The sequence below is a fragment of the Pantherophis guttatus genome, chromosome 2 (genome assembly GCF_059756535.1).
Source record: "Pantherophis guttatus breed Tessera chromosome 2, ASM5975653v1, whole genome shotgun sequence".
Classification (NCBI taxonomy): Eukaryota; Metazoa; Chordata; class Lepidosauria; order Squamata; family Colubridae; genus Pantherophis; species Pantherophis guttatus.
In genome coordinates, this window is record NC_142064.1 from 167,552,656 (window position 1) to 167,579,708 (window position 27,053).

General features: G+C 35.3%; 1 protein-coding gene and 1 long non-coding RNA gene across 3 annotated transcripts in view; one reads left to right on the forward strand and one right to left on the reverse strand.

Annotated features, from left to right (window-relative positions):
* TBCD (tubulin folding cofactor D) overlaps positions 1–27,053 on the forward strand; it is a 146,906-nt gene that overhangs the window by 61,137 nt on the left and 58,716 nt on the right. For both annotated transcript variants that reach the window (XM_060688645.2, XM_060688646.2), the window contains exons 15-17: positions 10,821–10,977; positions 16,653–16,710; positions 20,657–20,686. In XM_060688645.2, coding sequence (XP_060544628.2) covers positions 10,821–10,977; positions 16,653–16,710; positions 20,657–20,686 — 245 coding nt within the window. The remainder of the gene's footprint in view (positions 1–10,820; positions 10,978–16,652; positions 16,711–20,656; positions 20,687–27,053) is intronic.
* On the reverse strand, positions 17,021–25,109 carry LOC132710969 (uncharacterized). Its single transcript, XR_009621708.2, has 3 exons — positions 24,984–25,109; positions 17,451–17,528; positions 17,021–17,221 (listed from the first exon to the last, which is right to left on the reverse strand). It is a non-coding gene; the product is annotated as an uncharacterized LOC132710969 (long non-coding RNA).

Genomic DNA, 27,053 nt, shown 5'->3' on the forward strand with positions numbered 1-27,053 from the left:
GAATGCTATCTCCTCAGAAATCCAGATGTTCAGGAAACTATTGAAGACCTGGTTATTCTCCCAGACTTTGGCTGGGTGATAGTTGTACCCCAGTTGGATTTTTTTCTGTGGAGTAGTCATTAAGGTACCAGACTAGAAACAAGAAACTGAGTTATAGTCCTTCCATAGACACAGGTATATATATCAGGCTGCTCAATATTTCTTTTTCTTTTTAATTGTAAACCATTCAGAACAAGAGTGAAATCCAGCAGGTTCTGATAGGTTCTGGAGAACCGGCAGGGGAAATTTTGAGTAGTTGGGAGAACCGGCAAATACCACCTCTGGTTGGTCCCAGAGTGGAGTGGGAATGGAGATTTTGCAATATCCTCCCAGGAGTGTGGAGGGAATGGGGATTTTGCAGTATCCTTCCCCTGCAGTGGGGTGGGAATGGAGATTTTGCAGTATCCTTCCCCTGGAGTGGGGTGGAAATGGAGATTTTGCAGTATTCTTTCCCTGCCACACCCACCAAGCCACGCCCACCAGGCTATACCATGCCTACCAAGCCATGCCCACAGAACCAGTAGTAAAAAAATTTGAATTTCACCACTGATTCAGAATCATTGGGAGTCAGACAATCTCTACATTTTAAATAAAGTAAATATTATTGCTCTCTTTCAGATAATTTATTTATTTTTATTTATTTATTTATTAAATTTATATACCGCCCTATTCCTAAGGGACTCAGGGCGGTGAACAGCGAACGATAAAAATACATGTAATACAAACGTTAATAATAAAAAACCAATTAAAATATACTAAACATTCTGGTCCTAGATAATTCAATAATGTAGCCAAGTTTTTACATATTTTTAGTTATTGTTTATACAGCACATCTCCACTTGCATATCTCATTTTAAATTGCATTTGATGAAGTCATTGAGTTTTAATTGAAAGAGACTTTATAATTTAACATCCCGATAAACAGCAAATGCTATTTGAAGACTAGCTATACTCCAAAGTTGTGAACTTTGTACACAATCTCTTCCTGTGTGCTTTTCCAGTTCCGCTTGCACAATCATTGACTTACGTGTAGCACCTTTTGAAGCGCTCTTTTGTCCTCCTTAATGTCTTCTAATCTCCTACTTTGGTGGGATGTTACAAGTCTGAGCAAGTTTGGCAGTGTAGGCAATTTGGGGAGCAAAAATACATCAGTTTAATGCTTAAATGTCTTAAACTTGTGATTCATAGGAAAATAAGAATTACTATATTCTGGATCACTTCTGTATATGTTTAGGGATTCATGCTGTCAAGAACTAGAATGTTAATCTAACGTTGAACATAATTTAGCAGATGACGTGCAAGGTGCTGTAGAGGAAATAAACACCAACTTTTTCAGATAACTTTGTTTTTATTGTTTTCTTCCTTAGAAGAAAGTAGCCAATTAATCCTTTGCTCTCTTTCTAATAGATTAACAAAATAGTCATAGCTTTACTTGACAGGGTAGTATGGAGAGAATTTGCCTATAAAGTTGCTAAGAGTCGGACATGACTGAACTGTTAAAACTAACTATTGGAAAAGTACCCTGATCAAAATTGTATCAGATCCATTATTTTTTTTCCTTTTCTTGTTCTTTCCTTGCCATTTTTGGAAGTGAAAATAGAACAGATAATACTACAGTGAAGTGGATTCCATTTCCTTTCTTTGCTAAAAGTATATGACAGTAATTATTCCAAAGTGTAAACCATATTTGTTGATATAGAGCAGTTAAGATGTTAACTTTCTCTAGTCCTGCAGATTTAAATAGTTCAGTGAACATTTCATCTGCATCTACAGCTAATCCTCAATTTATAAGCATTTTTTCAGCAACCATTTGAAGTTACAACACCACTGAAAAAAGAACTTACAACTGGTCCTCACACGTATCCCTGTTGCAGCATCCCCACGGTCACATAATCAAAATATAGGTGCTTGGCAACCATAATGTATTTACAGTGGTTGCTGTGTCCCAGGGTCATGTGATTGCTATTTGTTCCTTTCCCAGCCATTTCCCCATAAGCAGAGTCAACGGAGGAAGCCAGATTTGCTTCCATTAATTTGCAACCCATTAATTTACCACTGATAAATTTGGAAGGAATACCATTAGAAAAAGTTGAAAGGATCATGTACCTCGGTTTTAATTCACATGAATGCTGGGACATGATCAGTGAAGTAAAGACAAGGATGGAGAAAGCTCAAACAGCATTCTTCAAAATGAAAAAGGTCTTCTGCAGTCATGACATAAGCCTAAGACTGAAAATCGGGCTTGTCAGATGTTACATCTTTTCTGTCCTGCTCTATGGAATAGAGAGTTGGTCTCTGACAGAAAACCACTTGAAGAAACTAGAAGCATTTGAAATGTGGATTTACAGATGGCTGTTACGTATAAGCTGGGTTAACAAAATCACAAATGAGGAGGTGATAAGCTGCCTGGGAAAGCAAAGTGAAATAATCAAAGCCATTAAAAAGCGAAAGTTAGAGAATTTTGGACATGTAATGCGACACCCAGAAAAATACAGCATCCTTCACTTAATTCTCCAGGGAAAGATTGAAGGCAAATGAAGCCCAGGCAGAAGAAGAACATCATGGCTTCAAAACCTAAGGGACTGGTTTGGACAAAACACAGCAGCACTTTTTCATACGGCTGTTGACAAAAATAGAATTGTCAGCATGATCGCCAATGTCCGATGACAGACATGGCACAAGAAGAAGAAGAAGAAGATTTGCTTAGTGATCATGTGATTCACTTAACTGCAATGATTTGTTTAACAACCATGGCAAAAAAAAAAGTTGTAAAATTGAGCATGACTCATTGAACAACCGCCTTGATTAGTAATGGAAATTCTTATTCCAATTGCAGTCGTTAAATTGAGGATTACTTTTACTCTTTTTTTGATAACTTTCTAGGAATCTCTCTACAAATATTCCTGTCATTCTGCAAAATTTTTCAATAGTTTCAATATTGAAACTATTCAATAGTTTCCTTTAATTTCATTTGCCTATTAAATATTATCTATGATAAGAGTAATTTTCATCTTAGCTATACATTTTTCAGTGAATGCTCTGACTTTAAAAAGATCTTGTATTTTTGTTTGTTTTATTTCTTTGTTACCATTTTCAATTGAAATAGTGAAAAGACAACACTTAATCTTTTCCCATAGTTCCTTAATTGTAATTTTCCTCACATTCTAAGCATTTTCAATTGATTCTTTATTTTGATCTTAAATCCACCGGAACATATTTTGCTGGCACATGTTTGTCCCTTTAGTTTTCTAAGTCTACCTTGTATATTTGCTACCAATAATTCAGTCTTTTCTATCATTTATATCTAAAAATGTTTGAGACTGAATTGGACTTATCCATTTACTGTTTTCTATTATGGAGTCAATTTGTTTATGTCCTCCAGAGATGTCATTTGTAGAGTGTATGTTGCTTGAGGCAAATATTAGTAATAAACTAAGAATTTTTTTCACAAAACCTGATTACCTTCACCATATCAAATTCTTGCTTTAATTGCTGTCTTTCATTTTGTCACTTTTGTATTCCAGTCACTCGTTATAATAATGTTACTGATGTTGCATCTAATACCTCTTGCAATTCATTGTAAAATCCTTGAATGTCTTCCTCCATTTCAACCGTAGTAGGAGGCATATACTACTTAATTGGTTAGTTGAACAAATATTTAACAGCCTACATCTTTTTTGAGTATGACTGGCATTTCATTCCTTTATGTGATCTCATTTTTCAGAGTAGTATAATATTTTGAGTTAAAGAATCAGAGTTTAAGAAACATTACAAATCATGTAGTTCAACCCCTGTTCAGTGTGGAAGCCTATGCTTGAAAACCTCTAGTTTTCTAGCTTATGAGGAAACTTCTCTACACTGGCAACTTATATAATCAAGACGTTTTTCCTGATGCCTAGCCTGAACCTGATTCATTTTCATTTTAACCCATTTAATTGGTTCTGCTCCTGCCCTCTAGAGCAATAAACAATAAGCGCTTTTCCTCACTGTATATATTTGACCATCAAATTTATTACAGGCTAAATATATCTGGATATTGGTTCCCAGACCTTGGTAGTCCTCCTATGAACTTAATCCAATTCGCCACTGTCCTTCTTGAGTGGTGATGTCCAGAAATTGACATGGTATTCTAAATGGCTTTGATAGGGCAAGTAAAGTACTGTGTGTATTTTGGACTGTAAGCTGCTATAGATGTACCCCAAAATAGCATTGTTTTTTTAGCAGCTGCATCAAACTGCTGATTCATGTTTAAGTTATGGTTGACAAGGCCATCCAGTTCTGTTTTATGTGTATTACTTACAAGCCAGGATTTTTCATCTTATTTTCGGTCTTAACAACTGCCCAGAACAGAGTATTCTTGCAATGAATAGGAACCAATTGCTATGGAGAAATATTCCTCATTTTAAATATTTTTCAAAAGTCTAATGAATACCAAATGGTTGATATATTGGATATAGTAGTTTGATCAAAATTATAAAACAGGTATGGTTTTTGAATAGCAAAAACAAATTTCATGTAGGGCAGACCTGTGAGACTAAAAATTAGCCATGTTCTTAAAATCATGAAGATATAACAACTAGAGTCCTCCCTTGGCCAGTCATTCTGTCCATGCTTCATGCTCCCATGCACACTCTACAGCTTGCTCCATTCTCCTACTGAATAATTTCATAGGGCTTCCTAGCAGATATTGCTTCCTTCTTGCTTCCACCTTCCTTGTATTGCTTCAATCTCCAGATTTTACCAAACAAATCCATACACCTTCAGTTGTCTCTTTGGGTCATTGGTGTTGCCCTCTAATGGCACTCTTGGATCACTAATCATCCCAAGTTTTTTCTCATTTCTCCATTACCGTACCTAAATCTCTCTTTCTAAAAGTCAGCAGAAGTTAGGATTATCTGTTCCATCTCTTGTTTGCTGGGTGACCAGTTTTGCTTCATGATCTGCCACCCTTGATCCCTAAGAATGTGCTTGGGTTCTGATGAGTCTTTTTTTTTTCTTTTTTCTTTTTTCTTTTTTTTATTATAAACAAACATACATATACAGACGTAGACATTTAAACAAACTATACATAAACTAACTATACAGTAAAATCAAGTCATAGAGCTTGAACTTTGAAAATAGAGCTACTTCGGTAATTATATATCTATATATCTGTAGATATTTATCCTTCATCATGTATCAATGTTTATACAACGATATTTCATTTTATTTCCTTATTTTTGTATCATTGGGTGGTATTCCCTTATTTCGTGTTCTTTTTATCTAACCAGTTGTACCATTTTTGCCAAATTAAGTAATAATCTGAATCTTCTTTTCCCTGTAATTCTTTGGTAAGTTTGTCCATTTCCGCACATTCCATTCCAGACTCTGATGAGTCTTTTTTTTTTCAATCCAGTGTCTGTGGAATAAATTAATAGGACATTGGATGCCTGCCCTTAGGTCTGTTGTTGTCACCTGTTGTTTGTTTTAACCAAGAATATGAAATCATAGATCACTTCACAGATGCAAGAGAAGAAGTTTGCAGGTAGAATAGTATTGTCTAGCTCTATTACAAATCTTTCTTGGTATTGAATGCTGATTCTGACTAAACAAATTGTAAACTCATATCTACAAACAAATGTCTTTTGCATAGACAAAGCCAAGGAGGGGGGGGAAATGACATCTATAAGTCTAGGATAACAATCCATTTGCCTGATAGTGTGATAAGTGGCATATTAAACAAACAAACAAAAATAGTTTCTGTACTATTTGATACTTCTGGCCATATTGATAATATTTTCTTTCTTGAGCATTGGCAATACAATGAATTAAGCTGCGCTATCATAAAGAACAAGTTTTTATTTTAATTTGTAATTGCTACTGCATAAGCACTAATATTGGTACTAGGAATGTTTAATCCTCACAAGAGGTAATATAGTACTTTTCAAAAAAACTGCCTCCGGGAACTTTTTCCATGTTCCTGCACAACCAGTTAAATTCATTTTTTTTGTACCAATTTATTCAACATGCTGAAGAACCAGTTAAACTACATTTTTCAGGACAGTGTTACCGCTGTTATTTTTTTTTTTTTTCCAAAAATGTAGAAGAGAATACCAAACTATTAGTTCTGCTGTGTGGCTTTCCCATGAAGAGTAATCTGCGTGGGTGGATTTTTCTTTTTTTCTTTATGCATTTCTTTAATTGTAGTGTTAATGGGTAATTTCAGGTGACTAAAAAAAGTTGATTTTTTTCCCATTTCTTTTTTGGCTGGATATCTTTTCTTTTTCTATTTTGTGGTATACTGCATGTTTTTCCTAGTGCAAAAGATAAGAGTTTTTAAGATAATTTATAATACTATAATTACCATTCTGTTCTCATCCAGAGCAGCAATCAATAGCAAACAAGGAAATTTACTCTGTCCATTCCTTTTCCTTCAGTTATTGTTGAATTTGCTGTTGGTGAAAAAGATTGGGAGAGACCAGTTAGAGGTTTTGGAGTCAATATAAGGAGGTTTATTAAATTCACAATTATGTATTGTTTGGACTAATCCGTTTTAATGTCCTGTATTGATAATTTTTAATGGATTGTTAAATGAAAATAAAATATATTTATAAAAAATAAATAAATATAAAACATATTTTAAATATAAGACTATATTTTTTAAAAAATAAAATATAAAAATATATTTTATTTATATAAAATAAAATTTATTAAATCAAATGAATACAGTGGCACACAAGGAAAAATCCTATTTTATGTTTTGCATTTGTTATTAAACATGGAGATTTTGGGCTTCAAATCAAATTTAAAATTTCAGGATGATGCAAGTGAAAGTGGCCAGCACTAGACCACTCTTTTGGGACTTGTGGGAGGAGAAGTAAAGTAAACTTAGTTCGAGAAAGCAAATAGGCGAGTGATGTGCTAGGGCCTACTATTCAAGTGCAGACCTTGGGCAATGCACAAGAAAGATCCCTGGAGGGACAGCCCAGTGAAGAATTCAGCATCTTCTTTTCCAAATGGCAGAGCATAGCCAGAAGTGCATCCTTTTTCCTGCCAGCTGGGTAGGGATGATCTTCCACCCTCCTTCCCATTAGAAGATAGACTCCCCACTCAGTCAGGTTAACCTAGATTGCTGAGGAATGCTGCCTTTGCTACTTCCTGCTTCTGCCCAAAGTTGTCATTCACTTATACCTGACTAATGGGCATGGAACCCAAAGAGGCCTTGAAGGACACCGGCTGCAGTTGGCAGAGGGAAGATTTAGAAAGCTGTGGCAGGAAGGCAAGTGGGGATGCCTGTTTCCACTGCAACTGGCACTGTCACAGTTCCTTGCTTCCAGTGGCAAGCCAATAGGCACCAACATGAGCTGTGACATCTGGTTATTGAACTAGGAGGGTAGCAGCCCCTCAGTTTATCTGCATAAGTACAGAACTGTGTATCTTCATAGATAGATAGACAGACAGACAGACAGACAGACAGACATAAACAGATATAGATATAGATATATATTGTATTTCCTATTTCTTAACTGCCTGTCTTCCTTGGAGAGGGGCTCTGGGCAGTGTATAATATCTTCAATAAAATTAAACATTAAAATCAGAATAATTTGAGATTAAAAGTTTTAAAATAATAAAAACAACATTATTATACATCACTTCTGAGGGCAAGATGTTCTACAGTGCCGTGGCAGTGGCACAGAAGGCCCTTTTCCTAGATTCAGCCAGTTGAAATTCTTTGATTGACAGGGTCTGTAGCATACCTTCCCTGCCTGAACAAGTGGGACAGTCTGATGTGGTATGTTCTGTACAAAGCATATATAGTACCTGAATGAAATCCACAAGTTGTCACCTTGTTTCAGACTGTTGCTCACATGCTGTGTGTGTTTGTATGGTAGTAAGCCATACAGAATAACCTGGCGGGCAGTGAATGGAGGATTGTAAGTTTGACACCCTTCTGTTTACCATAGTACAATTAAATCCTTGTGGCCTTAAAAAAAGGGTAATGCAACAATAAAAATGCTTGGCATCTATTTGATCCTTCAGAGAATGTTCAGTAGAAATTGATTAGAACAGTCCTGCTGTTGGACAGTTAAAAACACTGGAAGGAGAGATCTACACTTGATTGGCAGCAAGAGGTTGCTAATAAGTGCTGTTTGACAACTTTCTGTTTTAGAGAAATAGGCAAAGAAGAATACTTCAAACAATGTTTTTGGTATTGATGGTGTTATTTTGTTTATAACATGTTTTAAAGGCTTGTTTTTTTTAAAAAAAAGTTTATTGATGTTGAGGTTCTGAGAGTTGCAATTCTTATTTTTGTATTTTTTAATTTAGCATAATACTCTAAAATATTTTTTTCCTATTTGTATTTAGGCATATTGTAATATTTCAGCATTTAAAATAGGTTTATTAGTATTATAGGCTATGCTTTCACACCAGTTAAGAAATAGACGTTTCTTATTTCAGATTTGAAAGTTGTTGCATATTACAAGATATTCTAAACAGTGCTACAGATATAATAGGGAAACCACAAGAAAGCTAGGGCTTGATAAGATACAACTATCAAAGCAGAAAGATTAATACTAGTAATAATTCATAAAATTCTCTTAGCTGTTAAGGTGCTTTGCATGTATTATGTTTTAAATTATCTTCCTTGTTTCAAGTATTGAAACTGAAAGAATACACGTCTTCAGTCTTTTAATTGTTAAACCACAGAATGAAAACAGGGAGTGGAACTCTTTTCGGGCTGTATTTATTACTAAACATGTGCTGTGTGAAATGCATAAATCTCTACCTTTCCCAACTTTAGTATTTACTCATCCAGTGAGAATTGGATGGCAAATTATGGCCAAGTGAGGAATATGCAAAAATTAAGGTTCTCTTTCCCCTTCAGATTGTTGTTTCTGTTGGCTACAGCAGTTGTTTAAATTACAGTTCAATAAGCATAGTGTTTAAACTGTATGACCCCACTGGTAGATGCCAAGAGGAAGCCTTTTAGAGAAACCTGTACATTTGTAGACTTTGGCAGCATACCATTAGAACTGTGTGAAAGATTTAATTCACAAATGTCTTCAGCTGACATTTGTCAGGAAGCTGCAGGATGGCTAATGAATTGCTAAAACTTTTTTTCCTAGTATAATGGAAAAGGTTTTTAATTTTGGAGAATGTATGTATCTGTTGCTCATTATATATTTTGGAACTAAAATATGCTCCCCCTTTATTTTCAATTGTTATGGTAAAAAATCATTTGACTCATCAAATGAGCAACTACTTTTATCTGTGGGTCCCCATTTTCTTGGACTACCATTTGAAATATTGATTGTGATTATGCAAAAGGTTAACAGAGTTCAAAAGAGCAGGCCCTAGTTAAGAAGGATGCTCATGAAACAAATAAAATTTGTCTTCTGAGCTTGGAGTACAACATTTCTACTCTTAACTGTTCTGTGGAATCCTCTTTAAGCTTTTTGTGTTCCAGGAGAATAAAATTCAAAATATTTTCATTGTTCTGCCATAGGAATTAAGTTCATATTAAGTTCCTTATTTCCTCATTTTTCATCTTAGGGCAACCAAAATAGGTGAAATGGAAGTCTCTGCTTGATGTTTCATACCATGTCGCCTGCTGAAAGATTATTTGGTTATTTAGTCAGAAATTGAGCTTTAAAAAGAAATGATTTTATATAATATTTATAATCAAAATTTGTAGAAACAGTAATTCAACACATTTTTATAGCTTGCCTCTAGTCACAAAAATGAGTACAACAAGGAAACAAGAATAGATCCAGTACAATGCATCTCATAAACAACATGGTAACAGCAAACATAGTATCTCTGACTGACAGCTAGAGGCTTCTTCCTAATTCACTTGCACTATATACAGTTTTTCACATTTATAAGCCTATAAAAAAACAATAATAACAAAAACAACATATTTTTTTCCATTTATCTTCCTGAAAGCTGAATAGCATAGCAGCATTATCTAAAGCATTTAGCTGCAATACTAACTTTTATAGTTGGCAGCTTCCCTGAAAAATAAAGAACCAAATATATGGAACATATAGAAAATACCAATTTTAGATTATTACCCATATCTTCTGACTTGCTTGCTGTGCAAGCTATAAAATAGCTTAAATTCCCCAATAGGTAGGCAGCAATATGTGCTTAAATGACTCTGTCATCCATACACTTTCTTGCACCTACTGACACCAGTGGTTCTATCAATGGAACTTGTGTTTGTGATGAGCTGTGATGGCACAGGGGTTAGAATGAAGTATTGCAGGCTAACTGCTCGCAGCCAGCAGTTCAACTCTCACCAGGCTAAGGGTTGACTCGGCCTTCCATCCTTCCAAGGTGGGTAAAATGCGGACCCAGATTGTTAGAGACAATATGCTGACTCTGTAAGCCGCTTAGAGAAGACTGTAAAGCACTATGAAGCAGTATATAAGTCTAAGTGATATTGATATTGCGATGTACTAATTAACGTATTCTTCAAATCTCATGGATTGAAGAGGCAAAACAATTTAACAATATAGGATAAGCAATCAGAATTTCCATTTTTTTTTCCAGTGATAGCCTTTGGAAGTTGTGTTTTCTTCTGAGTCATGACATAATAGACACTGATACCTGTAAATAGAAAGGCTCGCAGTGCAAAGGAATTGCTCTGTTGAAGTCACCTTTGGATCTTTAAAACGTAAAATCTTTATTTATATCCAAAATTGTATAGTTGGTAAAAAGAGTTCAATACACACTGAATTTTCACAAAGTCAGGTTTTGTGACTGTGTCTTCATATTTCTCCTTTTAAAACTTCCAGTTGTTCCTGTGATTTTGAAAGGACTAACTTACGATGAAAAACGGGGAGCTTGCAGTGTTGGCTCCAATGTACGGGATTCTGCTTGCTATGTATGTTGGGCTTTTGCTCGCGCCTATGATCCTTTAGAACTGAGGCCTTTTGTTAACCAGATTGCAAGGTAAGTTTTTAAAACGAAATACCAATACCAATTTCTTTAAATAAAATATTTTTCAAGAAATGAAATAACATCATATTATTACTACTTAAAAGGCTAAATGTAGAGCTATTATAAGATCTTATTTAAAATATCTAAAATATTTGCATTCAGGTTATATAAGAGAACATATCCAGTATAGATCTGTCCAACGTTTGGAGAACCTCTTGATTGTGCCACATTCAATGCATTCTTATTGGAAAACATTCTCTGGAGATAAAACAAATGGCATCATAGTTACAGTTCAAGCACTTGCTTTAACTCTAGATTCTTGTTGGCATGGAGTAGTTCATGATACTATTTTCATTACATTTGGGCATCAAATATATATACTGTATATATGATAGTATATGTATACATTGTAAATATGTATACATATAGAAGTATGTACAGTATACATACAAACTATGTATTTCTATAGGTTGTACACAAAACATATCTTTATATACATATTGTATAGTTATAGCTAACCAGTTTCATTATGTGTTTATGAAACTGAATGGAACTGTGCCTGTTGATTCTGTTACCTACAATAAAAGTTCTTTTACTAAAGTGGCTGTAGATGAGAAAAGTTTGGGGTGCTTTTTGTTTGTTTGTTTGTTTGCTTTCTAGTTGTAACAATTTAATGTGGTAGGTCAGCAATAAACTGTATGTTAAGAATCAGGAACTTTTGGGAGCATGACGCATAGTTTCACCTGTATTAGTATACTTTGGTTTACAGCCAATAACAGTAATCATCTAACTTTTTTTTTCCTTGTCTCTTAGTTCTAGCCTTAGGTGTGTCACTCTTTCTGTCTGAGAAGAGCCATCTGTTTAGCCACAACAAAATTGTTGCTATCTTTTTACAGAATACCAGTTCACTCTTTGAACAAATCTTTGCAAGCAAAGTTGAATTGATTTTGTGTTCAGGTTTAGCCAAGTATTCTCAGATCTCACAATGTATCTCCCTTAGTTTGTCCTAAAGTAATATCTTCTAATAGGGACGCGGTGGCTCAGTGGCTAAAACCCTGAGCTTGTTGATCAAAAGGTTGGCAGTTCAGCGGTTTAAATCCCTAGTGCCGTGTAACGGGATGAACTCCCGTTACTTGTCCCAGCTTCTGCCAACCTAGCAGTTTGAAAGCACATAAAAAATGCAAGTAGAAAAATAGGGACCACCTTTGGTGGGAAGGTAACAGCATTCTGTGCGCCTTTGGTGTTTAGTCATGCCGGCAACATGACCACGGAGACGTCTTCAGATAGCGCTGGTGTCTTTGAAACGGAGATGAGCACCGCCTCCTAGAGTTGGGAACGACTAGCACATATGTGCAAGAGGAACTTTTACCCTTTTAATATCTTCTAACGCCTATAACCTATGCATACACTGATTGGCTTTAACTGTTTGCATGGCGTGATGAATGGTCCTTTTGACCTAGTTAAACACATTCTATGGACATATTCAATATAACAGAAAAAAAGGAGTACAAAAAATTGAATAATATTTTCAAGTAAATTTCAGTGCATAATATTGCCTAATTGTGATATGGAAAGCCATGAAAGCAGAATTGAATGTGTTGTTATTAGTGAGCATGGATAAAAAGGCTATCAGAAAAATCATGAGAGAGTGTAGATCAGGTGATTGTTGCAACTACTTTGGAATGTAGTAATATATATATATATATATATATATACCTACCATACTTTTCGGAGTATAAGACACACTCCCCTCCTAGAAGTGGGTGAAAATTGTGGTGCGTCTTACACACTGAATATTGCCAAAGGCCTGCTCCCCTTCGGCCGTTTTTGGCCTCCGCGTGTCACATTTTTGGCTCTGCACGTCCCATTTTTGGCCTCTGCACATCGCATTTTTGGCCAGTTCCAGGCAGTGGGGATCAGTGGCGGCGGTACCCACTGCCTGAAACCGGGTGAAAATGTGATGTGCGGGTGCCAAAAACGGGGCAAGCGGAGACCAAAAACGTGACACGCAAAAGCCGAAAATGCAAAGTGGCGATGTGCTCTGGTGATCCCTGCAGCCTGGAATGGGTCTAAAATGGAGCATGGCGATGTGCTCTGGTGATCCTTGCAGCCTGGAATGGGTCTAAAATGGAGCATGTGGATGCCAAAAACACAACACATGGCGGCCACATCGCAACACACGGCCAAAAATGCAATGCGTGGAGGTGGCGATAGGCTCTGGTGATCCCCACAGCCTGGAACAGCTGATTGTTGGTATTCCGGGCGGCCGATCCAACCACCAATCAGCTATTCATGCTAAATCAGGCTGCGATAACGTGCTGAAGCTGACCAGGTTGTTTGCTGTTTGCTGCAAGGACACTAGCCAGATGAATACCGATGGGTGCTGGTAAGAACATTTTTTGTTCTTGTTTTTCTCCCCAAAAAGGTAGGTGCGTCTTATAGTCCAGAGCGTCTTATACTCCGAAAAATACGGTATATAGATAAATGCCAAATGAGACCCAATTTGGTATTGTGGGTAAGGCATCAGTCTCAAAACTTGGTGGCTATGAATTCTAGTCCTCCTTATGCACAAAGCCAACTGGGTGACCTTGAGCCAATCACTTTCTCTCAGCCATATGAAGTAAGCAATGGCAATCCACTTCTGAAAAACCTTACCAGGAAAATTTCAGAGACTTGTCCAGGCATTCTTCAAAAGATTGGGCATGATTGAACGAAAGAAAAAAAAAACCCTGCCAAATATTATAATATTTTTATGATTTATTGAAAAGCTCCTTTATGGGAGGTTACAGTATAATGCTGAGTTTCTATAATTATTAAGAAAGACTCAAGATATTATTTACTTAAAAGTTCTATTTAGTTTAATTGCTGGATAATTTTGTTGCTTTGGCAGTAGTTAGAGAACTGACAGATAAAAATAATTAGAACTGAAGTTTACTCTTGAGAAGATGGGAAAACTCCTCCTTTATCTGTGCTTCAGGATTGGACTATATTTCAACTCAGAAAGATTTGGTCGAAGTGTGGGAGTGCAGGCAATTTAGTCTTCCCTGGAGTACTGCATGGTGAGAAGAAAAGAGAGGTGTGGCTCTCATGTAAATGGAGCCACTTGGCCCTAGGGCAAGATTAGCCTGCAGAATCAGGAAATATGAATATTGCTCAGAGCTACATCTTGTGCTGTGATGAAATGCTGAGAAGAGTTTTACACGAATACATTTGTTGCCTGACGAGTTCATTCTCAAGAGCAATTTCTGTTACATATTAAGTGAATTTGCACTCCATACAAGTAGTCCTCGATTTATGATCACAAATTGAACTCAAAATTAATAATGAGTCTGATAACGCCTCTGGCATTGCTTCTGTCCCATAGGTTCATTTTTTACTTTCTTTACTTGTACTCTTTTAGTCCATACCTAGTGCAATTTAGCAGTCTGGAGGAAACTTCTCAATGGATTGCTGGGAAGCCCTGTGATGTGAGAGAGCAGATCTTCCCTCAGTCAAATAAGCAGCCTTTATAAGAATGTTGAACATCTGAACAGTGGCTGAGCAGAAAGCAAACGATAGGATAGCTTCCTTCTTAGGAGTTTATTCAGGATGCTGGAGGAGATAAGAAGTCTCTTCATTCTTTCCACCAATAAAGCCTCACCAGAAAGTTTAGAAGGAGGAAGAGATTGGGGCTCTTCCTGCCCCTTTCACCTAGTCGAGATTAGTACATACAGTGTATGTGAATGTAGATAAATAAATATGTGTAACCATGAACAGATAATCCTCAATTTATGACCATAGTTGTGCCTAAAATTTCTGTTGCTAAGTGAGACATTTGTTAAGTGGGGTTTGCCCCATTTTACAACCTTTCTTGTCAGTTATTAAATGAATTGCTGCAGTTGTTAAGTTAGTAACACAGTTGTTCGATGAATCTGACTTCCCCATTCACTTTGCTTGTCAGAAGTTGCAAAAAACGATTCTGGGATATTGCAACCATCATAAATCTGAACCAGTATCCTAATTTTGATCACATGACCATGAGGATGTTGCATTGTCGCAATGAGTATAAGTGTGAAAAAAAGTCATAAGTCACTTTTTTCAGTGCTGTTGTAACTTTGAATGGTTGTAAATTGAGGATTTACCTATATAACAATAGTTCACAAACCTAATCACTTTCAGAGGATTGGCCATTTGGCTTATATGGAATCATTCCACTTTATTCAATGTGATTCAGAGAATCTGGTTTGTGCTAAAAGGAAGAATGCAAAGAAAGAAACCATGTTAGTTCATGTTAAAGTTTGTTGTTCATTCCCTTGGACCTGATTAGAGTCACATTTTTCAATGTGCTGAATAAAGTACAAAGGAATATATTTATATTAGTTAGGTTTTCATCATAATTAAAGAAGCTGATGAGAAGAGTTGTGGTAATTTATGGCTAATAATAAGCCCATATGATTCACCAATTGAAATAGTTTCATTTTAAGTGTGTATCTCATTTTATGATAGAAAGGTTTATACCTGAGTTTTGGCAACTGAGCTGCCAGAAAGAGAAGGATCCATGCCAGTGGTGGGTTTCAAATTTTTCTACTACCGGTTCTGTGGGTGTGGCTTGGTGGGGGGGGTCATGTTGGGGTGGCACCTTGCTGTGAGTGACATCGAGTTGGCCATGCCCACTCAGTCACATGACCCCCACCAAGCCACGCCCACAGAACTGGCAGAAAAGGCAGCTTCCTGCAGCCTGCCCCTTTATGCCCCCCCCTCCACATCAAAGTACCTTAAAAGGACACCGCACTCTGGCTGCCTTCCAAGCAGCTCTCCTGCGGCACAGCAGGCCGTTCTCCTGGCCAGGTCTGGCAATGGAGTGCTGCTGCACATATGCACCGGCAGGCAATAGGGTGTGTGTGTGCGTGACTGGTGTGAAGAACAGGGCGACAGGACTTCAGGTTCTAGACCTGAGTGCTGCCTGACAGGATGAGCTCTTGTTACTTGCCCCAATTTTTTGCAAATGTGAGTAGATAAATAGATGCCATTTCGGCTAGAAGGTTACCGCTTTCTGTATTTTCATGCTGGCCTTTTGATGATGGAAGTCTGGTAAGCTCCTTTTGTAATACACACATTGAAGGACTAAAAAACTGGAATACAAATTGATTCTCTTACAGATTTTCTCTTCTTTTTATATGCACTATAGTTGTTCAGCTGTAGCTCATAAAAGTTCATGATTTTTAATAAAATGCGTTAGTCTGAAAAGGTGCTACCAGATTCCTGATTTTTACTAGAGACTGACATGGCTTTCCTGTTACAATTGTTAAAGTTCTCCCTTTTAGGCCTGTGTTGCAATTAGCCTCTATTGAGTGATCAGTATTGAGAGATAGAGTGTCCTGTCTTATAAAGTAAGATAATCATAAGATCATGATTTAAAAACAATGCAAATCAAGAACAGAAATAATATGCATATGTTGATATAATCTTGAAAAAACAATGAATTTAAAGGCTTTGCTTGGGTATAACTATAGCGTACTATAAACCAAATACAGAGTTTTAAATTTACCAATGTTCTCGTATAGTGAATGCAGCTAGTATAGTCTCTTAGACAAAAACGATAGCTCTTCAAAAGACAAATTTTGTTAAATTGTTCATTGCTTTTATATATACTTGCCTTTGTATGTGTATACACATACACACGTATTTTTTTTCCTTTCTCTTTTCAGTGCCCTGATTATAGCTGCTATATTTGACCGTGATGTTAACTGCAGAAGAGCAGCCTCGGTGAGTTTAATTATAATCTATGGGATAGTATTGAGATGATTTTGCTCAGCAGTACCTTATGTTGTTCAGTAGCTATTTCAAATATTTTACTTCCTAGGTTTACATAAAAACAGAACATTGGATCTCATGTCTCATTCTTCATGTGTAAAGTGTATTGTCTTTGTTTCATTGTTTTTATAACATTGTTTTTATATATGCCAATTGTATGAAGGAACAGCCAAGATTGAAAGAACAGAGTGATCTTTCTGTTATGTCACCACTGGATGATTTTGATTTCAGTTCAAGTTTTTAACATATATAGAAAAGGATCTTTAAAAGACTTAAAAAGAGTCTTTTTATTCAATCTGTTGGTTGGATTACAGCAAACATAAGGATCAACATATTGTATTAACCATTATTAACATATTTGACTGGATAGGGTGAGAAGGCAAGGTGAAGAAAAACTTCATTTCTTTTGTCCCACATGTTCTGCTGGGAGGAATTTCCCTTTCTTCAGGCTTTGCTCTGCTTTCTGAGAAAATCAACAAGCTCAATTCAGTCCTGGATCTTGAACCAACGATTAAAGAAAAGCTTTAGATACTACTGTCAGATCCTCTGATCCTTACCTTCATATTAACACAAACACATTTCTTTTTCCATTATGTTATCAGATGTAAACTCTAAAAATCTAAAAAAGCTAATCAGTTTATCAGTCTTGATTGTTTCATACCTGTCTTTTCTGTATAATTATAGTTATTTACCAGTTTCTGTTGTGGTCACTTCTTTGGGCACGGATGTTAGAAATCCTATTTTTCTCTTATCTTCTATGTCATTTCATTCTTGGTTTAAAAAAAAAAGCTTGATTTAGTATTTTCATATTATCAGCTAGCACTTTACTTTTCATGTATTATACGTATGTCCTCTTGAAGAATAATATTTATTACAAAACATTAAGATATGTATTGTATTTGTATCTTTTTTATATCCTTTTCCATCAGTTTTTCCATAATCTGAAGCAATTTCGTAGTTGTTATTTGTACAATCTGAAACAAACGTCACTCCATAGGCATCATATGTTCACATTCCAATGCATGTTTAACTATTGAATACAAATATTTAATGCTAATTAAATATTTCTTACAAAAATCTACAATACTGATTGTGAGTTAAACCAAGAATTAGTAATTTAAAAGTGCTATTATTTCAGTTTATTAGAATGAAAATTGTGTTTTCCCATGACATAACAATAGATAGAAGCAGAAATAAGTAGCCAATAGCATTTTGGATACTTACCAATAATTCAAGTTTAGACAGATGTAATATGACTCAACACCAAAAAGCAGAATTAATTACCGTAACTAGTTACCTCTCTCACTCTTCCAACAAAGTCATAGTTTCATTCAAATTTAGTCTGCATATGATTTTATATCTTCGCTGAATTCATTTTTCTTCAAATTATTGGTTTCAGAGAATAAAACAGATTGATGAGTTTAATTTACATAATTTAAAACTTGTTAATTTGAATAGATGGACAAGCTATATTGTGAAATTAAAAATATACTAAACTGTTCCAAGTTACTTGCTCAGTTCTCTTTTGATGTCTGTGGGAATTATGTGTAATTTTAGAAATAGGCTGAGTTGTCATCTTTGCATCGTAATGGTAGAAAAAGAATCTTATCTGAAGGCAGTTCCTGCTAATTACTGAAATTTACTTAGATGTCAAACTAGTTGTATATCACTTATAATATACTATTGATCTAAGATAGACAAACATAGGCAAACTCTCCAAAAACATCAATTTTGTATTTTAAAAATCATTGTCCAACAGAGAAAATGAGAAATATTTTATTACTTGATATTTTAATAGAATATGCAAAAATATTTCACATTTAGCTATTTAGCTATATATTAAATGTGCAATGTTTGTATTGGTGTGTGCGTCTGTATGTGTCTGTGTTTTTTTGTGAATGCGTGTATATACAGAGAGAATCTGTATGTATATATCTATATGAGAACATGTTTTCATACAGCTTAGATGAATGTAGGAAACTCATTGAAATCAATTGGTTTATTCATGAATAAACTGATTTTATAATAAACAGCATATTTGATTTAGTATATTTAAATATATTTGCCCAAAGAATTGAACATGGAATTTCATAAAGTAAATAGGCAGCAAGTCTTTGTTAAATTTGAGTAGCTGCCTTGAAATTGTTTTAATCCTGAGCTGTGGTGGCACAGTGGTTAGAGTGCAGTATTGCAGGCTACTTCTGCTGCTTGTAGGTTGCCTGCAATTTGGCAGTTCAAATCTCACCAGGCTAAAGGTTGACTCAGCCTTCCATCTTTCTGAGATGTGTAAAATGAGGACCCAAATTGTTGGGAGCAATATGCTGACTCTATAAACTGCTTAGAGAGGGATGTGAAAGCACTGTGAAGCAGTATATAAGTCTAAGTGCTATTCCTATTGCTATCCTATACAGCTCTGTTCCAGTCATTGGAAAGAGGAGTTATAAACAGAATGCAACCTCTAAAAAGAAAAAAAATGTTTTTGTTTATGGAGTCCTTCGGGAGAGGGGGCAGTATAAAAATTAAATAAATAATTAAATAAATAAATAAGAAAGGAAGACTGAAATTGCTCTATGGAAATATTTTGGGGCATTTAGACCCCTATTATTGTTAAAATGATTTACCTTCAGTGTAAATTCTACCATATTCCCTCTTTCTCCTTTCCTTCTTATATATACAATAACTACCTAGAATTTTAGTTTTGATGACAGATACAGATGTATAAACGCACACAAATACACACTTTTTTTTTTGAAGAAACAACCAGCAGAAAGATGGAATTTACTAGTGTTTCAGTTTATAGTATATGAAATCATATTCACTTTGGAGCATTTTTTATTCAGGATGTATCTTATTGATTCAGAAAAGTGATTTTCTGAAACCTGACCATTTAAGTTAGACATTTTTACTTTTTTCATGTGGCATTGGAATTGCCAGAAAAATCAAGGACAAGTTCAGAGGTTATGGGGAACAGAAGATTTCTTCTAAATTTCATTGAAGCAGAGAGAATCATTGGTGTATCTGAGGGTTCTTAAGTCCTTAAGTACAGTATAATTATCAACTGTTTGGGTTCATAGTTTAAAAAGTTCCATGGCCAAATTCAACTGGCAAAATCATATCAACTGGTTAAAGTTATATGTTAATATTGTCATCTTAAATTTGTACAATATGATAGGTACAAAAAAATTTAAGCAACCATTTTTGCCAACTAAGTATGTATTTTGAGCTCTGAGAAACAGAGTTCTACTCTTCATTCTCCCAAATACTTGAATCTTACCATAATGTGGTTTTATCAGTCAAGCTCGTTTATCTCCCTTTTCTTTCTCATGCAGTACTGAAATATGATACTTGAGTTTTAAAAAATACAAAATAATAATTGATCCAATGTTTAAATCGGAATGTTTTGCATTTTAAAACTTATTTATGAAGTCTATAAATGAGTTATAAATAACTCCAAGCAAGTTAATGCTATGTATCATCTCATATAATGTATAAAAGGAGAAGTTTAGATATATGAAAATGTTAAACGTAGAACACACTGCACATTTATTACTTTATGGAAGTAGTCTGGAAAATCTCTCTCAGTAGCTGTATTCTAAGGGCATTGTCTTTTCATTTCTACTGGAAGCATTGTATCAGCAATGAAGGCCACTGTTCTGGGTGTGTCTGATTTTAATAAACACCCATTTCTAAACTGTTCACACAAAGCATATAAATTTAAAAGAGCATTAGCACATAACAACTGCCTAAGGGCATATTCAGCTAACAAAGTTGACTTTTCATTTTAAAATAAAGCCCATGGGTCATTTATATTGCTGCGTGTTTGTTTTGAATTCATGATCTGGTGTTTATCTGCAAGCAACCTGACTCATTTTTTTATGTTTGCTCTTTCTGTTCTTAGGCTGCCTTCCAGGAGAATGTTGGTAGACAGGTAAGGTAACTTAGGGGAAAAAAAACATAAACCCTTTCATTTAATTTTTTGTAAATCCACTGAAGCATAAAATTAAGTGTAGGTGTTTTGTCACTTCTAGCAGCGAATAAGAGGTTTGGTCAATTTAGTTAAATGATTTTGAAATCTAAAATTACCTTCCAGTCTTAAAAATGATATTATGATGTTTCAGAAATTATGATTTCAGAATATTTTTCTATGATTTCAGAATATTTTTCTGTATTTAATTTGTATTAGACCGGAGCTTTTCAGAAATCAGCATGTGCAAATATTATTTCTTACTCTCTTTGTCAGACAACCCTATCTCTCGTTCTGTTAAGAATGATGTCTGGGTGAGGGGGGGTCAGCTATTTTTATACTGAGAAGCATAATAGGTTTTTTGTGGTACATTGAAGGTTGCACTCAAAAAGTGAATGTAATATATATTAATTAATAAAAAGCTATTAATTTGTAACATGTTTTAGAAATATTCAGCAGAAGGACATGAGAAGATGCATACTTTTTTAAAAAAACTGCCACTGTATCTTAATATTTTATATTGAAATTAAACTATTCCAAACTATCCATGTATCAATATCTTTCTACATATCGTTCAATATGTCTTAAATATATATCATCCTTACAGGTTCTGTTTGTCTGATTTTTTTTACTTAACTCCTTATTTTTAATGTTCTGTTATTTTAATGTACGTCCCTCGTCCCCCCCAAAAAACTTTTATCAAAGGATCAGAAATTCCTTATTTATACAAATCACTCAACTCAATTTTTAAACATGTCATTTCAGCATCACATGGAATAATATTATTTGGCCTTTTCATTTTACCAATTGGGATCCAGTTTAGACAGAAACAACACACATTATTAAACCAAAATTGTAATACTATGACCATGTAATCAGTGGTGGGTTGCAACCGGTTTAACAACTGGTTCTGTGAGCGCGCACTTGCGTGCAGCGTTCAAAATAGAGCAGTTTGAAGCTCAGCTGCTTACCTTCTAAGGCAGCCCCAGTACGTAGAACAGTGGAGGCATGGAAATCAGCTGTGCTGTGTGAATCATCTGAGCCAAAAAGAAGGAAATATAGGACAGGGATAGGGCGGGGATGTGTAGGCGGGGACAGCTGATCATCGGAACTACCGGTTCGCCTGAACTGGTCCGAACCGGCAGCAGCCCACCACTGCATGTAATCTTTCCAAACTTGAAGAATAGTTCTTTATATAATTGTAAATTATTGATAATATTTTGTTAAAAATTATATCCATGGTTAAACTGTATCAATCATGGTAATATTATATAGATACAATGGGAAAATCCATATCATAGGAGTAAATGTCCCTTCACCATTTTATAATGAGGTTGATGGCCAACTCTTTTTAAACATTCTCAGATGTGTCCAATAAAACATGAAAGGAAACAAATGTTCCCTTTCTTACCTTTAAATCACGAGAAACATACTTTTTAGTCTTTGAAACCTTTAAACCATTGATTAGTTAATATGGATATCCTAAGTCTGTTCAGGATTCTTTTAAAAACACCTATATTGGTAATATACTTAGTTGTTTATCAAAAGTACTACTTAAAATAATCTTAAACAGATAACAGCATTGACATTAATTCAGAAATTCTAGGAACTGTGAAATGGCAGTATAAATTAAATCAAAAATTTTAATTTATACTGCCATTTCACAGTTCCTAGAATCTTAAGTCTGCTTCTAAGCAATTTATTGATGACATTCGGCATTACAGTTTATTTCTAGACTTCAGCAAGTTGCATTGCTAAATTTTGATATCGAATAGTTTGCTGATTCCTTACTTAAAAATCCTACCATCAAACTACAGGTTTCCTTAATGTAGAAACTTTCTAAATCCATATTTCTTTCTTCCTTCTTTTTAATCTATGGAATATCAGAGTTAAAATCTTAATTAATTTCTAAATTAACTCAGCTTCTCTGGACTTTATCTTGTTGGTCTTTTTGGCTGCAGGGGAACATAAGAGCCTTTTGATGATTACTGAAGCAGTTCCTGAGTTTGTCCCTTTTAGAGAGTTCTGAATATCTATAATGTCAGCTACTTGGGCATTTGATTCATTTAGTTCCAACTAAACTTCCATAGGACTGGGATTTGAAGTTTTAATTGATAGAATTGGACTCTTGTGCACACATAGTTATATGAATGTTAAAATCACTGCTCATCATCTTCATATTATCTAACCTTGCCTTACATTCTGCTGGTCTATGGATTCTGCTTTGAATAGCATACTTTATTTGGCCAAGTGTGATTAGACACACAAGGAGTTTGTCTCCAGTGCAGAAGCTCTCAGTGTACATGCAAAGCAACAGAATAATAATAATCCTAATAATGATACCAATAAGAGGGTGTAGTAGAGAGGATGAGAAGGATGATAATAATACTATAGCCATACCACATGGGTGAATATATACAGTTATCAGAGCAACCAGTCAGAAGTCATTCAGCTTATAGTTAGACAAATTATTCCTGGAACAAAATGTCCCTTTTTATCAATGAAGAACATAAATAATTTAGTAAAATTTAACTGAGATATTCCATTACATTGCTGGATGACAAGTTGCCATTGATTTACCAATATTCATAGTACTGTAGTTTGCATAATGTTAAGCAGAAGCCCTTGTAGGACAATTGGGAAAAGGGAACAATAATAAGAATAGGACTATTTCAGAAAAATAGAAATAGAAGAAATTTGTCCCATTCTATATTATCTGTCTGAAAATAAATCCCAGGGGGACCTTGTTTAACTATTCTTTACCTAATCTTTTGAGTTAGTATTTTAGACCTTTATGGATTCTGAAAGAAAACGAAATAAATCCTGTTGGTTTAGAATTCATCTACTATTGAAACTTTTACAAATTTTCAGAAAGGAATAAAAACAGTAGAATAAAAACAGTAAAATGTCCATTTATTGGATTTGTATATAAAATATACGTATATAGTTTAATCTTCTATAGCTGCATATGGATTTTTTTTTAATAGAGGATTAGATTAAAGGAGAATCTAGTTTTGTTCCATTAGCATCTGATTATATTATAAATCCCAAAAATGCAATTTGTTGAATAAATCCTTTATTGGAATGCCCCATTGCATTACATATTATGCTGGTTTAAATGCACTGCAACCTTATTTTGGGCACCTGTTCCTTGATGAATCATTCATTTAATATAGTTTTACTCTTTCAGCATATGTACTGAATTGCCTAGAGTTGTTTTAATTAAAAATACACCCAAATTCTTCCCTCAAAGGATAGTTTCAGATTGATTCCTTTTAAATTGCTGTTTTCTCTTTATACTTGATTTGTTGTTCACTGCACAGTGTCTTAATTTGCCAATCTACAAATATTATAAATAAATAAATAAATACGCTTTCCTTCACACCAAAAAGCAAGTGCATTATTTAAACAAAACAGAGTACAGTAGGTGTTCCATGTAATGTACTATCACACTTCTACCATTTTAAATATTGTCGGCCCTGCCTCTGGATCAGGACCACAAGTCTTATAGGCCGGAAGAAAATTATATTCTTTCCTTTTCTCTATCAGAGAAAGCCTTCATTTGCAATGAAGATGACACACTGAAAAAAATTATTATGTTGTATCTACAGCATTAAAAAAAAAAAAAGTTTAAGCTCTTTCCTGTCTAACATGAGCTTAGTCTTGATTATGCTATCCTGAAGCAACAATTTATAATTGAAACTATAAATGCTTCACCTGCAGTTTAACATAATTTAGACCAATTCTCATAATTAATATTCAGTGTGAAAAATCCACCAAAAGAAAAAAATAAGATATAGAAAAATAAAAAAATAAGATAGAGACAACATAGGCGAAATACTCCTTCTCAAGAGGACCCATGGTATTTTCTATAGCCCTTTAACATATTGTTTTTTTCTGGGTAGCTTGAGGCTGCTTAGTGATCTTCAGAATGAAGCACTGAATTGTAACTACCACTTTTATTTAACAATGGGACATGACTCATAAAGCATTCTATGATACAGAGTTGATGTTAGAACCTGACTATCTACTTTGTACATAACCATCTTCTTTTTTAAAAGAATCAAGAAAGACGGAGACTTTAATTGCATCCTCACTGAAGTCTCCATGGTGATGAGTTTAGAAATCTGGGTTGCTTGTAGCCACATTTGGTTTTCTTTTTGTTTTTGATACCCAGTACATGTTCATGCTTGGTGTATTCAATCTTTGCTGCCTTAGGGATTTGTCAACTTTTGTATTTAATGTTAGTCCTGACTCCTACCTGTTCTGAAATCCAAGCCACTCCTTTAGATGTCTCTGCACCCTGAGGTGGCTGTTACCACACCCTCCATTGACTATTTCTCACTGAGATGGCAAAATAGTCTGGTTCACCTGATGAGTATGATAGTGCTAGAGAGAGAGAGAGAAGATACTTAAAAGTCAGTTTAGCTTAGTTCTTTCTTTTATCAGTACAATTTTCTGAATATTTTAGTTCTAATTATTTGGATGTTGCTTGGAGATGCGTCTTATGGTTTGATCATAGTTGAATGTAAGGGTTTTTTCCCTAGCCAAATTGCTTTTTATAAATTACCAACCTTTGCTTGGAACACCAGCTTATGATCCTTGTACCTAGCCTCTTATCTTGCTCAAATGTTGGTATTTATTACATACATAGGACATATATCTTGAATATTAGTAATAACAAAAAGTTAGATTGGTTTTTCAGAGAAAGAAAAGGGAGTTTTAAATCCAAGAAGGAGTAGATTATAGGCTGTGGTGTGTCCCAAGTAGAAGTGTGGCAAACGTGTAGGATGTTCAGTTCTGTATGTTGTCATGCCAACAGTTTTTATAAAGGCAAAATTACCTGTCTCATTATCAAGAAATGCTACGAGTAAACACCCTACTCTGACTTCATCTTTTTTTTAAGTGGGTGGTATTTTCAACTTCTTAACCTGCAGTGTTGACATAATTGATGTAATTTCAATTTATTAGACTCTATGTCCAAATCCTTAAGAGCTGTTACAAATTTATATGATTATTCTATTTCAAAATAAAGTACAAAATAATCACAAGAACATAAAAGCATAACATCCCTCCTGGATTGGACCATAGGTCCATCTAATTCAGCACTTTGGATTATGCCACGACTTTGACACTCCTGGTTTATTTATTTATTTTTATTTTATTTTATCAAAATTTATATGCTGCCCTTCTCCAGTAGGACTCGGGACGGCTCACAGAATAAAAAACAACATAACAATAAAATAATGTTAAAATAAGCCAAATTAAAATCCCCAGACAATTTAAAACCCTCGTGGCAGATCAGGGAATTTGCTGAAAAAGCCATGTCTTCAGGTCAGCGTGGAAAGTGCGGAGGTCGGGGGCCGTCCGGAGCCCGGTGGGTAACCCATTCCAGAGGGTCGGTGCGGCCACAGAGAACGCCCTCATCCTGGGGGCCGCCGGCCGCAAGCACTCGGAGGAGGGCAGTCCTATGTGAGCACACTGGGCGGTGGGAGGCCGGTAGGAGGTGGTCCTGCAAGTACCCCGGGCCCATTCCATGAAGGGCTTTATAGGTAAGCACCAGCACCTTGAACCAGATCCGAAGGGCTACCGGCAGCCAGTGCAGCTCGCGCAGGAGCGGTCTTACACGGGAGTAACGGGAGGCTCCCGTAACAACCCGCGTGCTCGCATTCTGGACCAGCTGGAGCCTCCGGGTGCACCCCAAGAGCAGCCCCATGTAGAGGGCATTGCAGTAATCCAATTTAGAGATTGTAGAGATTATTTGTGGCTTGGGTGGTAGATTTAGGCAGAGGTTTGTCCACCGAGCTTGCTGCTTGGCTCCCGGGAAATGTCCAGGAACCAAGCAGCAAATTTGGCGGACAAACCTCTGCCTAAATAAAGAGGAATTATTTCTTTATTCATTACCTGAGGCACTTCTTCATGATCTTCTCATATGGAAGGTTTTCCTCAATGGTCATTCTGTGGACTCTCCCCTCCATGAAATCTTACCTGTTACTTACTGTAGTTTGGTATTTTGGTGCCATATGAAGCCCATTTCATTTTTCCACCTAAAAAGCAAAGTTGTTGCTTGAGAACTTTAGTCTTTTGTTACAAGTTGTTGATTTGATTTTTTTGATATATATTTATTGCCTCTTATATTGCTGTCCTGTTTTATGTAGTTGTGCTATTCTCCAGTGCTTCTTTTAATATGATTTTACATTGTTTTTTTATTGATAGAAAACTTCCTAACATTTACTGTAAACTGCCTTTCTGTAACTTAGAGCCATTATTCCAGGCCTTGCCTTCTCAAATAGAGAATATTGCATTCTGGTATGTAACTTTTCAAGTGTTT